The following is a 14,009-nucleotide window of genomic DNA, read 5'->3' as shown; positions in this document are numbered from 1 at the left end:
TGCTTTCATGCGACTGTGATCTACGAACACCCCAACCCAGCAAGGGCCAGCCCAGGCTGCAATTGCACGATCCCAGAGGGCCCCATCCTCTGTAAGGGATGGTAAAGTGAGAGCAGCCTTCACCTTGAGTGGTATAAATGCCTCCTATGGGCTTTTTTGTGGTAAAGAGAAGTTGACTGGGGAGCGCCATGCGCGGCGGCCTCACGCGACCGCCGCTCTGCGCTTCCCCGCCCGGCTGCGCGTGCGCGGCTCCGCCCCTTCCCCACGCCGGGCGGGCGGGCGGGCGCGCGCGGGGCGGCTCGCGGGTACGTTGCGGCCCCTGGGGGGCGGGGGGGAACATGGCGGCCCCCAGGGGCCCTCAGCGCGGGCCCGCACCGCGCCCGGCACTGCCGCCGGGCGGGACACGGCCCTCCGGGGGCCCGCCCCGGCCCTCTGCAGTCATGAGGGGCGTATGGCGTGTCCGTGTACAGATACACGTGTGCTTGCGTGTGTGTATATGTATATATATATATATATGTGTGTATGTGTGTCTGTCTGTGCGCCTGTATACGCGCACGCAGGGCTCGGTGTGTGAACGCCCTCAGACAGGGAAAGCGGGGTGTGCCAGCAAAACCTGCGCTGGATTTCTGGTGTCCTGTGAGTTTCCTGTCTCTGGTGCCGCTGCAGGCAGCCAGGGGGTTGCTGTTTCCTGCCTGTTGGAGATGCAGTGCTCTCCGGTGAAGTTGTCCTTGGGGAATTGTGTAGGTGTCGGGCACAAAGGAGCTGCTAGGGCGGAAAAATCGTGCTTGCCATTGGAAAGGAGTGGTTATAATTGTACTTGACTTGAACCGAGAGTGTTTTGCCGAATAGCAATTGTTCATCCTTTTACTTGTTGTGTTTGTCTACTGACAGTGGCCACTGTCTGTTACTGTCCAGTGTCTTCTGTTTCCAGGAGAAATAAAAATAAATTTTGAGGGAGTACAGCTCGTTCACACTGCTTTTTTTCCCCCCAAATGGCTTTAGTCACTTTAAAATTACATTTCTGTAATATGCTGCTGTAGTTATATTGCAAGATACGTCTTGAATTTTTTGCTAGTGCTTTTTTTCCTATTACATTTGATTCAGTATGATTCTCTAATTTTATGCTGTTGTTCTTTTGCAAAGTTTTTAATCAGAAACGATTCGCTACCTGCAGATCTAGCCGGCAGAATTTTAGGCTCTCAGAATACAGGTTATAACCTTTCTAGAATGTTCTATGTTACTATTTGCAGAGGCTTTAAACAAACAAAAAAGGCCTTCTCTTATTCTTTATTCAGGCTTATAGTAGGTGTGGAGTGGTGTTTGTTCTAGTTGAGCATCTTGTTAATGACACTCATATCACTTTGTTTCCTAGAGAACTGGTGAGCAGAAGACTTGCTTTTAATGAAATATCCAGCATGTGTTGAGAAACACATCAGAAAATCAAGCCAAAAGCCAATGTCATCTGAATCACCCACAGACAGTCCAGAGGTGCCAATGGAAAATACCCCGTTCCCTGAAGTTCCTGATGTGGAAGGAAAGGCAAAGTCAAATGACAATCCAGTAGAGAGACTGGAGGCAGGCCCAGGCAAGGAAGAATGCCTTGAGTCCATGTCCAAGAGGCAGAGGAAGAAGCTGTTGAAGCAGAAGCAGTGGGAAGAACAGAAAGATCTACGGAGGTATGGTTTGCAAAGCAGCTTCCCATGGTTCCCATGTAATATTTAGTGCTAATAATAACGACGTGCCAGCAGAATGTGTTTGTGAATTGCTTCATCAAATCAAGGCAGTTGAACCAGTTTTCTCCCACACCAGGTTTAAAGCAGTAGCCCCAGGCTACTTCGTCTGCACTTGAGGAGGCTGTAGAGGTAAGCATCCCCTCCTCATACTGGAATTGTTCCTCGGCTTCAGGAGGGATTCAAACGTGCATGTTGTTCATTTGTCAGGAGGGAGACAGAACGTGTGGCCTTGTTCCTCTTTTCCTGGTGCTGTCAGACTTGAGATTCCTACAAAGACACTCAATAAAAGCAGCTACATTTGACACATGAAGTGCTGTGCTACAAGTGACGCTGACTTATATAGAGCTTCTGTTTTGTTGTGTTGAGAGAAAGTGCATCTGCAAATGCACTGATGGTGGTTTATTCTTATCCCACTGACTGCCAGGTGCTCCTTCTCAAGACAGTGGTTGTTGCTGTCTCTGAAATTTGATCTGCCAAGTGCCTGCTCCTATCAGGAGGACAGGAGGATGGAACAATTTCTTCAGAAGCCTTTTGAAAAACTCTTCAGTGAAACAGGATGTGAATTGTCTTCCTGATTCTGATCCTGATACTGTGATTGCTGTTCATGTGTAAACTAACCACTTTTTGGCTAGTTCTGTTGCAAGACTTGACTTAGAGCACCTTTAAATGCATGAGACTCCCAGTGTTGAGTTAGTTGAGTGAATTTGTGTCAGGTGTCTGTCTTTGTAGGTATTTACATAACTTCACAAAGGTGGGTTGTTTTTTGTGCTGGCCTCAGTGTGGCACAAATGCAGGCAACAGGCTGAGTTTAAAGTATCACAGTCGCAGGACAACTGCTTTGGTCCTAGAAGTCTGCATTTGTGTGCGTAGCACAGTACCTCAGCAGACTTGGCAGCACTTTTTGAGGATTGATTTGTTTGTTTACTTAGGCAGAAACGAAAAGAAAAACGCCAGAAGAGAAAACTAGAACGTCAGTCAAAATTGGATTCCAGTAGTGAGGGGAATGACAGGAAGTGCATGCGCAGGGAAGTTGTTCCTAGCACACTTCGCCTCATCGTGGACTGCAGCTTTGATGACCTGATGGTGTTAAAGGTAAAAGGAACTTCAGATTAACTAGGTATATTTAATTTTCTTAAATACAGACTGTATGTTCGCAGGATTTTCCCATGGGTTCAGACCGAGTGTTGTCACAGTGATAAATCTGTTTGATTCCTCAGATTAATTTTGTATGTTAATTAAATGCCTGTGATTTTTTTTCCCTAGAATAATGTAAATCATGCACATGCATAGAGGTGTCTAAGTACACCTGTGTGGAAGATGTGTGTGCCTCCCAGTCAGCAAAGTCCCTTCACAATGGGTGTTTTTTCTCTGCCCATACTCTCTGAGTAGTCTCTTTAGCCAGTTGAAAGCTTCCTTTTTCTCTCTTTAGCTTCTGACTGGCTCATGATAAAGCGTTTTGTGATGGTCTGTGTGAAGGACTAAATAAAAACAAACTGTGTTGTGTACAGGATGTTAAGAAGCTTCACAAGCAGATTCAGAGATGTTACGCAGAAAACCGCAAGGCATTTCATCCTGTGCAGGTAAGTTTGAACACACTGAACACTGACTGTTGCCAAGTACCAAACATGAGAACTGTAGTAGGAAAAGAAGACATTTAAGCTGCCTCTTCCATAAGAAAATTACTTCTATTGAAACACCCACGTTATAAATATACTCCTGTATATGGAACAGTATGTGCATGCAGATGAAAAGATCCAGGTGTGCCAGTAAGAGGCTGTTGATACTCTTGGTTTTAGCTGTGGCAGATATTAAAAAAAGTCACTATAAGTCCAAATTTGTCTTTTAAACGTATCACTAAGTGATATATCACATTCATATCACATATGAATATGGTCCTAGTACCACTTCCATCTAAAAAATATTAAGTGTTTTAGCTAATAGTTAAGGATGGAAAGAGAGGAAACAGATTGTGGCAAATTGACATTTCTGTATTTTGTACCTCTTGTTTGTTCTGTTTGAAGTTTTACTTGACCAGCCATGGGGGACAGTTGAAGACCAACATGAACGAAAATGACAAAGGATGGGTGAATTGGAAGGTGAATAATTGAGTATTTCTGTAAAAAGTTAAAGGCTTGATTGTAATTGTTAACTATATTGTTAGTTGTGAAGAACATGATTTTTTTCCACGTGTGTTTTTGTAATGCATGTGAGCAATAGTATATTTGAAAAAGTGTAGCTTTTTGTCCTTGTAATTGATTTAACTTTAATAAGCCAAAGACTGCTTCTCTTGAATCTAGATTTGAATTTTGCTTGAAAAACTACACACAAGATCCATTTTCACTTATTTTTATTGAACAAATTCTATTCTTGATAGACTAAGCAGGACTCCTTGATTTAGGCAGTTCCAGTTGTCTGTCTTGACAGTGCTCTTTTATCCATGTCCAAGATAAGACTTACCAGTTGGGATGTGATTCTCTGGTGTGCACTTTCACTTTCATCACGTTGCCTCTCAGGTGTGAAGTGTTCTGGAGAGAAGTAGCTTCTCTTATGGTTAAGCTCATGTTGGTTTTCCTTGTGGCTCCCTGTTAAGCCACTATTCCAACAACTGCAAAGGAAGAGCACTTAGAACAAATAAAAGCAGTCCTGTTTCCAGCAGTTCTTGTGCAATAGCTGCTTCATGAGAGCTTAGCATAAATTTCTCTTACTGAACAATTAATGTTAACTAAGCGTTTGCTTCTGGGTTCACTTTTCTTAATGCATTTGAAAATTACTTGAATCCATAGGAGAAATATGACAACGTTTGAAGGGAATCACAAGAGCTTAAGGATTTGTAAAGTTCTTTTGGGGTTTCAGAAAATTTCTTGCTGATTTTAAAAGTCAGTGCTCTAGGGACTGGATTGTTCACACAGAAAATCAATCTGCACTGTGCTATGTATTTGAACATGAAGGGAGGAATGTGGAATGACCACATACTGTTGGATTTATTTTGCCAGTCCCATCTTGGTTCTGTAAAGCTTGGCCAGCAATTCATCAATTGAATGTAACTTCTTTTAACTACCTTTTTTTGAGGATATCCAAATTAGAACAGAGCACTATAGTGAACTAATAAAGAAAGAAGACCTAGTATATCTTACCTCAGATTCCCCAGATGTTCTCAGAGAGCTTGATGAGAAGAAAGCCTATGTGATTGGAGGACTGGTGGATCACAATCACCACAAGGTAAACTGTGGGTCTGTTTCTTTGCAGCTTTTTTTTGGCACCTTATTGAACATTATTGCTGTTCATGTGTAAACTAACATAATAATGAGAAATCTTCTTCAAAAAAGAATTCAAAAATGCTGAAGAAATGTGAAAAACACTTGTAGTGGTAGCAGTGGCTTGTGTTCCAGAGTTTTCTTATTCTTTACTCTTCCCCTGAAAAAATACTGAGTGACTGCAACCTGAATAACTTTGTACTTTAACATAAGCTCCTTTAAAACAGGCAGCAGCTGATGGTTCTAGAGCTGCAGCTGCATGAACAGGTTTCATTTACAATCCTTTTGACCACAGGTCGCAGTGTGACATATATAGAAAGTAGTGAGTTTTCTAGAGGTAGTAGCCCTTGAGGAAGGTGCTGTCCAGTGGGGTTAAGTTTTTTTTTGTAACCAACTTCTAAAGCAACATCATGGCAGCCTAGGCAAAACTCTTGCCAGAAAATGATACTTGTAGTGAATCTGTATGGGCTGATCTGAAACAGTAATTCTCAATCCACTTGTTTTGGTATCTTTTCCCCAGGGAATTACTTACAGAAAAGCTGTAGAGCAGGGAATTGGTCATGCACAGCTCCCACTTGGAAACTTTGTCAAAATGAACAGTCGGAAAGTGTTAGCTGTCAATCATGGTAAGTTCTGAATCATAAAATAATTATATTATTTTAGAATATACCTGTAATAGTCACCATTTGACTCTCTGCACTGTAGTGCAGATGCCTAAACCTTGTTTTATTATGTTGATATTTCTTGAATTTAGTTGCCTTCAGAATACACTAATTGCCCTGACCTTTAAATATTATAGATATGGTTAAATGTAAATGACGGTGTCTTAGCCATTTAGAAGTTCACATTGTATCCTGTTGGCTTCTCTGAGGATTACTTGTGGCTTTCTTACCATCCTGGTCTTGTTTCCAAGTTTACTGTATAAGTGAGTAAAATGCTGGAAACTATCCGACTTTGTATTTTATTGTAGGGTACACATTTTATGCCAAGGGAGGATGAATGTTTGTGATGTTTTCACCTCTTTCAACAGCTTTGCTCAGCAGTAACTGTCTCAGTACCTGTAAACTTTCCTCAGTTGGTATCAGCAGTGCTCCAACTACTGAACTTTCATAACTGTATTTTTACCTGATTTCCTGGTTCTGATTGAAGTATTCAATTGCTTAACCAAGCCTTGAATCCTGCTCCTTTAAAACTTTTAGCTTTATTATTAGATTGTCTTTCAGTGTCATTACACAAAAATACACGCAAAATGGAGCCTACTCAGACCTTCATGGAAATTTTTGACATGGTGTCAAAGTCTTTGTTGTGCCCCACTGCACATTCTTTAGCTTATCTTACCTTGCTTTATTTCAAGTGTATTTTTTTATGTAACACATTGTTCAATGATAACTTTATTTTCTGAAAGCACCATAATAATGAGGCTGGCATTTACATGATAATAAAGATTATTTAAGCATGGAGGAGAATATAGTATGGCACGGGACTTAACATTATCAAACACTATGTATTTGTACGATGTTACATGTTCCTAAAATTTGATCTTTCACTGTTGCCTTATATAGAAAGGAAGAGCTAATTATAGCAGGGGTCAAAACCTTTATTAAAGTGTATTCACAGCAGGATTCCTGTCCAACATGTGAAAGCATTGGTGCCTGTACAGAAGGCACTGGTGAGACTGAAGTATTTGTCTCAGTCCCTGAGAGAAATATTGTCATGCAGCTGGAAACTCGGGGTGTGCTTGACTTCAGGCTGCAGCAGTGGCAGAATTGCAGTGTCTGTTCCTGCCTGCATTTCATCAGCTCTGCTCTGAAGGTGCCACAAGAGAATGCACATAAACCTCTGTAAAGATGGATTTGGGGGTCTGTTGCTATCAGCAATTCACTTACCTCCCTGTAAAAGAGCTGATGGGCTTTTCTGATGTTGCAGTGTTTGAGATCATCCTTGCATACCTGGAGAAGAGAGACTGGAAGGAGGCCTTTTTCAGTGTCCTGCCACAGAGGAAAGGGGCTGTTCCTTTGGGAGAAGCCAATGATTCATCCAAACATGCTCTGTCTGGAAAAGAAGATGAAGACAATGACTCGGACAGCAACTAGGCTTCAGAATTGGATAATGGGAAGGACAAGACATGCAGTTCAGGGAATAAAACTGGGACATGAAGTAGTTTTACTTCAAAGACCACCTGCGGCCCTTGTAATGCTGAATTGTCTCGGTGCTTGGTAGTCCCAGAGCTGTTTCTGTGCATGAAGGGTTAAGTTAAATGCAGGTTTTTACCCTGAAACTTCAATATAATAGCTTTTTAAAAAGAAAAAAAAGAAATTAATGCAGCATTTATTTTTTTCCCAGGGAAGCTGTTTAATTTAATTTTTTAAATGTTGTTTTTTATACATATCAAGTTGGGTGTAAATGCCAAGAACATTAGTAGTTAATATTTTAATGTATACATTCTTGTCTCCATTTCTGTTCATAAGTTTTCTTAAAAGCAATGAATGACAAGTGTTCCTTTGGTTCCAAAACCTGTACCACTAGTGCCTGCTGCAAAGTTGTGCATGAACACTCAAAACAAAAATTCTGATTTTCCTGAGCATCTCAACAGACAATCACAAGCAACTGAACTGCCTGATTTCTGTATTGTGTTTAGTTAGCTGGGGTCAGTAGGTGAAGTATGAATGTGGGGTTAAGCCAGTGCTTTATACTTGAGCTCGAGAGGGATGGGTGTTAGCACAGATGCAAATCATGTGCCTTGGTGGGCACATGGTGCACACTGAGGTGACTCAATCTCTTTTTGATTATTTCTTTGTATTCTCAGCAAAATTTATCACACAGCCTCAAAACAACACCAGGAGAGAGGAACTCCTCCTTACAGGTCACTCAGATTCAGTATTACTGTGTAATCACAAGATCCTCTATGTATCGTATTGTCTATCAAATATTTTTCCTTTTAAAAAAAAGTCAGTCTTGGCTGGATGTTCTGATTCTGATTCATCAACTGACTTCACTGCTGTGGCAGAGTAGTGAAGTGGACGTCTTGGAAGTGAGGCTTTGCTTCAGCCCTGTGAGCCTGCCTATCCCTTTCTTCTCCAGGGAGTAGCCAGGTAGCTGCAGTGCCTGAATAAGTGCAGCTCTCACACAGGTTTCTCATGCCTGAAGAGCTTGAGGTCATGGCATCCGAAGTGTGCCTCTCTGCTGAGCTGCAGTCAGAGGGCTGATTCAAGTATGATTTGCCTTGTGCCCATTTTTCTTGTTCCCTTCGTTGTTACTGCTTTCAAGTGGAGACTGCAAGTGGGTCCCCATGGTCTGTAAAGGCTTGGCACCCAACTGGTCATGACTGACACACTTAGTGCACTTCTCTCTACACTTTCTAATAGAAAGGTTTCTTCTGTTAAAAGGATGGATTGTGGTTTGTTGCTGAAGTTCCATGGGGCTTTTCTTAGGCTTTACAAAACTGTGGTTGCTTTGTTGCAGAAACTAGATCAGCCTTTTCATAAAAACAGTGCTGGTTTTATTTCTGTAACAAAAAAGGCAGCATAAGTGTATCCAGCATGTATTACACTGATTCTCTAACTGAAATGTGTAAAATTTCAAGGAATTACACCATAACAGCTGAGAGCACCTCACATTACTGCATGTAGCACCTATTAAACCTGATCTAAGACTCCTCAGTGTGTCCAAGGTTTCCTTAAGACCATTTCATTCATGTGCCTCATTTACTCAGGCTTGAGAGTATAGGAGCAGATGGCTCAGACAAACTGGGGACTTTTAGAGACATGCTGAAAGGGTTCCAAAGCATCCTACAGAAGTGTTGTGCAACTTAAAACACAGCCTTACAACCTTACCAGTGAAATTAGATACACCCACACACATACAGGTGTTTCTAAATCCAGCTGTTTAAATCTGAAGCTTACCTGTCTATGGAGAAATAGAAGGAAAACATGGTCTGGGATGTGTTGCTGTTCAAAGGCTGCTCTTGCCAACTGCACTGTGTCACAACAGCTCAGTGGCTGCTGCCTGTTCATCCATGTTGCTTGTCTCACCCACACACTGGGGTCTTCCTGTCCCCCATCATAAGAAATGTGGCCAGCAGCTCAAGGGAGGTGATCCTCCTGCTCTGCTGATGAGACCCCACCTCGTCTGCTGTGGCCAGAGCTGGGGCTCACGACATATGAAGCTCATGGACCTGTTTGAGCATGTCCAGAGGAGGCCATGAAGATGCTCAGAGTGCTGGAGCACCTCTCCTGCAGACAGGCTGGGAGAGCTGAGGCTGTTCAGCCCAGGAGAAGAGAAGGCTCTGGGGAGACCTTAAAGCACCTTCCAGTACCTGAAGGGGGCCTACAGGAAAGCTGGAGAGGGGCTTTTAACTGACAGGGGTGGGTTTAGGTTAGATATTAGGAAGAAATTCTTCACTGTGAGGATGAGGACTTTTAATTGTTTCTCATTTTGGATTTACATATTGTGTACAAGTTATAGCCCTGTTTGGCACTCTGGTGTTCTAGCTTGTGGCATGCTACTTAAGAAAGCACATTTATTCTTCATTTTCAATCTACAGACCTGACTGCTCTCAATGTTTTCAAGATGGTCACTTGCATATTTCAGGCATGGCCTACTAATGCATTACACTGGAAGCAGAGATAAATCACTGTACTGTTTTATAAGAAATGACAAGGAATTTGTTTCTGATAACAGTAATAAATATTTACATACAGTGCTTTAGGCACTTCTTACAGAAAGATCTTTCTTTGAACCAGCTTTAGCTGTACGAAGTTAATGAAACTGTGGGAAAACACACTGAGAAGTTCTCTGCTTCACCGTGCTGTGCTCAGGGAAGATCAGCTCTGACCTGCTTGTCTGACCAAGACTTAGAGACCTCTGATGTGATTTGTTCCCAGGCCACGATGTTGAAGAACAGAACATTAAAAAAACAATCTGCACAGAAGCTCTAGAAGAACAGGATCCCTGTGTTTCACCACCAGGCGTCCTTGTTGAGCTTAAGAAAGCTCTGACTTTCATCACTAAGCTTTGTAAAGTTTCAGGTACTGCCAGAACTATTGCTCAGCCATGCTGGGCAGCAGACTACATCCAGAGATATTTAAACCTAGGAAAGCATTAAAAAGGCAATAAAGGTACGCCTCAAGGAACCTGAAAAGAAAGAAACAGAAAATAAGAAGGGGATATAGCAGAAAGTAAAACCTTCTCACTGAAATGGGCAAACTCGCTTTTAGTTGCATGCAGTGGGGAGGTCACAGCAAGGTGCCATAAGTAATCCTGTTGTTTTGTCCCCTTCCCACCGAGCCTCAATCTCCTTGGTTCAGATTTCTGAAGTCAGGAACCTCAGCAGTGTTTATCTGCATCCATGTTGTGACAATTTCCCAAACACTGTACTGCTACAGGTTACTGTACTTTCCCCCTTCTTGTCCATTTCCTGGATTCAGGTCAATTTGCCTTTGCTTTGGCTTCCACATGTCCCATATGCTCATTGACGCTATGTTTGCTTATAGAGCAGTAGTGTTTGACTCGAGACACGACTCTGCAGAAGAGCATCTGAGTAGAAACGAGCCTCTCTGAACTGCCCCATCTCAGAGGCTTTTGGTCACAAAGTTGACAACGATGGTGGGTTTTGCAGTGCACACTGGCACGCTGCACAGGGGTGTAGCTGTCCAAGGGGATCCACACTGATGGTTATTCCAAAATCCTGTGTGCATGACAAGGCACATGTACTCAGGGCAGTTTTGGGGCAATGTGACTGCCAGCTGCAGGAGTGCAGGATGTGGCATTCCTAAAATCCTTAGAGATTGAGGATAAGGTCAGGGAAGTTTGAAGAGTTCAGTGTTCCTCTGATTTAAACAGAACTTTTTATTGCTCAGGCTGTGCTGTAGATCACACTGAAGATCACAGGTTCACTGCATCATTATTGGTATTGGTTCATATTATTGTAAAGTATCCATTTATTCTGCAGGAGGATTTTAAAATAAGCTATCAGTAAGCACACATTCTTATCATAAGTTATTTTGAAAAGCAGAGATGGACTTCAGTGTGACTTCCAAATCTAAAGCTGAATAAAGTTGGCCCATCTTTGAAATGTGTACCTTAATTGTCTCTCTTCCAAGAAGGTGGCTTTGTTAGCTGGAACAACAGCATCTACTACTGACAATCCTAAAGCCAAATAATCAAATGTTTGATTCATATTTATTCCCTTTTGCTGCATTTTTACTTCAAGTACTGTAAGATATGCTTTTTAATTTCCTGTTTGCCTTGTTTGGCTATGATAAGAGACTTAAAATGAAGAAAAGGCATTATTTAAAAAAGGGTTGTTCATGCTTGACTGAGTACTCTCCTTGGACATTATTTTCCCTTTCAAATTCTTCTAATACTTGCTCAAAACCCACAAGCTAGTTTGCACCTTTCACCTTTAGCATTTCTTCAGCTTACTAAAATGAATAAGGCATTGTCCTGTGAGCAGTTGATTTACTTCCTCTGTGTGTTTGGAAAGGTGTTTATTTCTGGATGTCTTTGTTCACATTCTCACAAAACTGGACGTCATCCTGTATGTACTTAATTCAGCTCCATTGCCGTGCCATGCACATTTGTATAATCTTCAGATATGATCCCTAAACTTTTTGAAGGGCATAACGTGCCTTGCCTGCTAGTTCTGCTCAATCCCTGTGCTTCCATAATAATGAACACTTGCAGGGTTTGTATTTTTATATACCTAATCTTTTGGACATCCTTAAATGTGCAGGTGGAAAAATACAAAGGAAGCAGTCACAGCTTCTATACTGTGTAAGGTGTGACTGCAAAAATGTTGCTCTTTTTTCTATCTTCTACTAACGTGTGTCCCAGAGCTTTTGCGTTACCAACTTCTTCAGAAGTGACTCATAAGAGGGTAACTTGGAAATTGCCATTACACAGTAGGAAGAAATGCTGGATTTTCAATATAAACACCCTCCAGATGGTTTATTTTCTTAACAGCTAAGTTCACTGTCTGAAAGAAAGAAAGGTACCTTGGTGGGCTTAAAAATCAGCATGGTAGATAAGGAAGAAGTAACCTATTTTAAAAAATGCTAAAGTTTTAGCTAAAGCCAGTATGCATTTTATTATTTGTCAGTAAAATCTGTGATGTATAACTGCTATTAAAAGCTTTTTTTTTTTTTTTTCTCTCTAAACAGCTAGGTCACTTGAGCTGTGGTTAAAATAGTCTCCTGTTAAATAGATCCAGGTTCAGTGCAGAACTAACTCTTCGTTACAAAAAAGCTGTTTCAGAAAGCACTAGCTCTCTTCACCTGGAGTCAAACATCATGCACTGCTTCAGGCAAGCAAGCAGTGCAAGGTTTCTCAGCCCTGGCAGGAGTAAGGAGTGGGAAGCAAGCTGTGCTGCCTGTGAAGTGGCAGCAAAGAACCACTTTCCCCTACAAGTGCCTTGTAGGCAGAAACTGTAGCTATGGCTACAATCTGCTCAGCATGGTCAGTGTTTCATAACATTTGCCCAAGTTACGGTCCCCAAGTGAAGATAACCTGGGGTTGCAAGAACAGGCCTTTGCCCACTGCTTCTAACTTGTGTGTGCCGGCTCACCAGCCATGAACACCTCCAGTAGGTTCTTTGTCTTCAGCCTCTGACACACATTTCACTGAGGTTAATGTGTGGTTATCTGCTGAGGTTAATAAATCACTGGAGAGGGGATATTACTGCATCATTTTCAGTTGGATAAAGTGAGATAAAAAAACGATAAAGGAATTATGCATCATATTTTCCTAGAATTACAGGCTATCCCTGGAAGGGTCCTGCATCAAAGTCCAACTCCTGGCCCTGCACAGGGCAGCCCCAAGAGTCACACTCTGTGCCTGAGAGCATTGTCCAAACCCTTCTTGAATTCTGTCAGTCTGGTGCTGTGACCACTGCCTTGGGAAGCCTGTTCAAGTGCCCAACCATCCTCTAGGTGAAAAACCTTTTTCTAATATTCAACTTAAACCCCCAACACAACTTCATGCCATCCCCTTGGGTCATGTCACTGGTCACCAGAAAGAAGAGAATTGCACAACATATAGATAAACATAGAGAAAAATTCTCTTTACAGTGAACAGCCCTAGAAGTGGAGAGGTCTAGGGAGCAGCTAAGTATTTTCCGGCAAAGGGTTCAGCAGAGGGCCTGTGCAAGCAAGTTGTAAAGGGGTGACACTGTGGTTTCCCTGCATGCCAGGGCCACTGTATGCCCTGAGCTGGAGCCTCACCCTCATTTATCTTTAAGAATGAGGCAGAGCAAGGCAAATAAAGCAACTTCTGCAACATGGTTGTGCAAGTCTGCTTGTGCTTCACTGGAACCCTGTGCAGTCTCTTTTCTTGTCACCTTTTGCCTAAAGACCACGACACCTATCCCTGCACAGGCTGCAGACAGGAACCAGTGTCTGATCCAGTGTTCTCAGTTGGAGAAAAAAAAAAAAAAGTTATGGCCTGGATATGCATATAGCTAAAGATGTGAGGAAAGTTTTGAGGGGAAAGGAAACATAAAGGGATATGAGAAATAAACCAATAAGGAAAAGGGATGGGATTGGTTGGAAAAGACCTCTAAAATCATCAAGTACAAAAGAAGGGAGGAAAGGAGAAAGATAAATATCAAGGAATAGAGTGGACTAGAAATACTTCATTCTCACACAAGTTATTTTAGGAAGTGCAAATCACTAGGTTGTACCTCCTGAGAGGACTGGAGAGCTTTGGCTGGAGCTTGAAACAAAAAAGGAGAGTTTATGGCCTTTGGAAGAAAGGGCTGAGAGCTCAGGAGGATTACAAGGACGTGAGTTTTTGCAGGGAGAAAATTAGAAGGGCCAAAGCCCAACTAGAACTTAATCTGGTTACTGCCATTAAAGACAATTTAAAAATGTTTATATAAACACATTAACAGGAGCAGGCCCTATCATGTGTAATGGTGACTTCGGAAGACAAATGCCATCACTCCAAATGTCCACGCCTTCCTCCTTCTTCCCCCACTTTATATACTGAGCATGATTTCATGTGGTCTGCTACAGCCCTTTGGTCA

The 14,009-nt window shown here is 42.1% G+C and overlaps 1 protein-coding gene across 7 annotated transcripts; it reads left to right on the top strand.

The window, feature by feature from the left end:
• The first annotated feature begins 261 nt into the window (after positions 1-261).
• Positions 262-8,642, top strand: TRMT10A (tRNA methyltransferase 10A). 7 transcript variants are annotated; one of them, XM_041484281.1, is made up of 9 exons: positions 279-305; positions 1,373-1,379; positions 1,478-1,676; positions 2,663-2,825; positions 3,242-3,313; positions 3,755-3,829; positions 4,803-4,952; positions 5,508-5,613; positions 6,914-8,642. In XM_041484281.1, exons 3-9 carry the CDS (start codon positions 1,495-1,497, stop codon positions 7,078-7,080), a joined length of 915 nt encoding a protein of 304 aa, XP_041340215.1. In that variant the 5' UTR covers positions 279-305; positions 1,373-1,379; positions 1,478-1,494; the 3' UTR covers positions 7,081-8,642. The 7 variants fall into 7 exon arrangements, with proteins under 7 accessions (XP_041340213.1, XP_041340215.1, XP_041340212.1 ...); XM_041484280.1 differs by lacking the exon at positions 279-305 and adding an exon at positions 511-740; XM_041484282.1 differs by lacking the exons at positions 279-305; positions 1,373-1,379 and adding exons at positions 1,810-1,862; positions 2,158-2,291 and having other exon boundaries at positions 1,535-1,676.
• Positions 8,643-14,009: the final 5,367 nt, after the last annotated feature.

The sequence above is a fragment of the Pyrgilauda ruficollis genome, unplaced genomic scaffold (assembly GCF_017590135.1).
Source record: "Pyrgilauda ruficollis isolate IOZ18807 unplaced genomic scaffold, ASM1759013v1 scaffold65, whole genome shotgun sequence".
NCBI classification, from domain to species: Eukaryota; Metazoa; Chordata; class Aves; order Passeriformes; family Passeridae; genus Pyrgilauda; species Pyrgilauda ruficollis.
The sequence above is the reverse complement of the archived record's forward strand: the minus strand, read 5'-3'. Positions and strand labels throughout refer to the sequence as shown.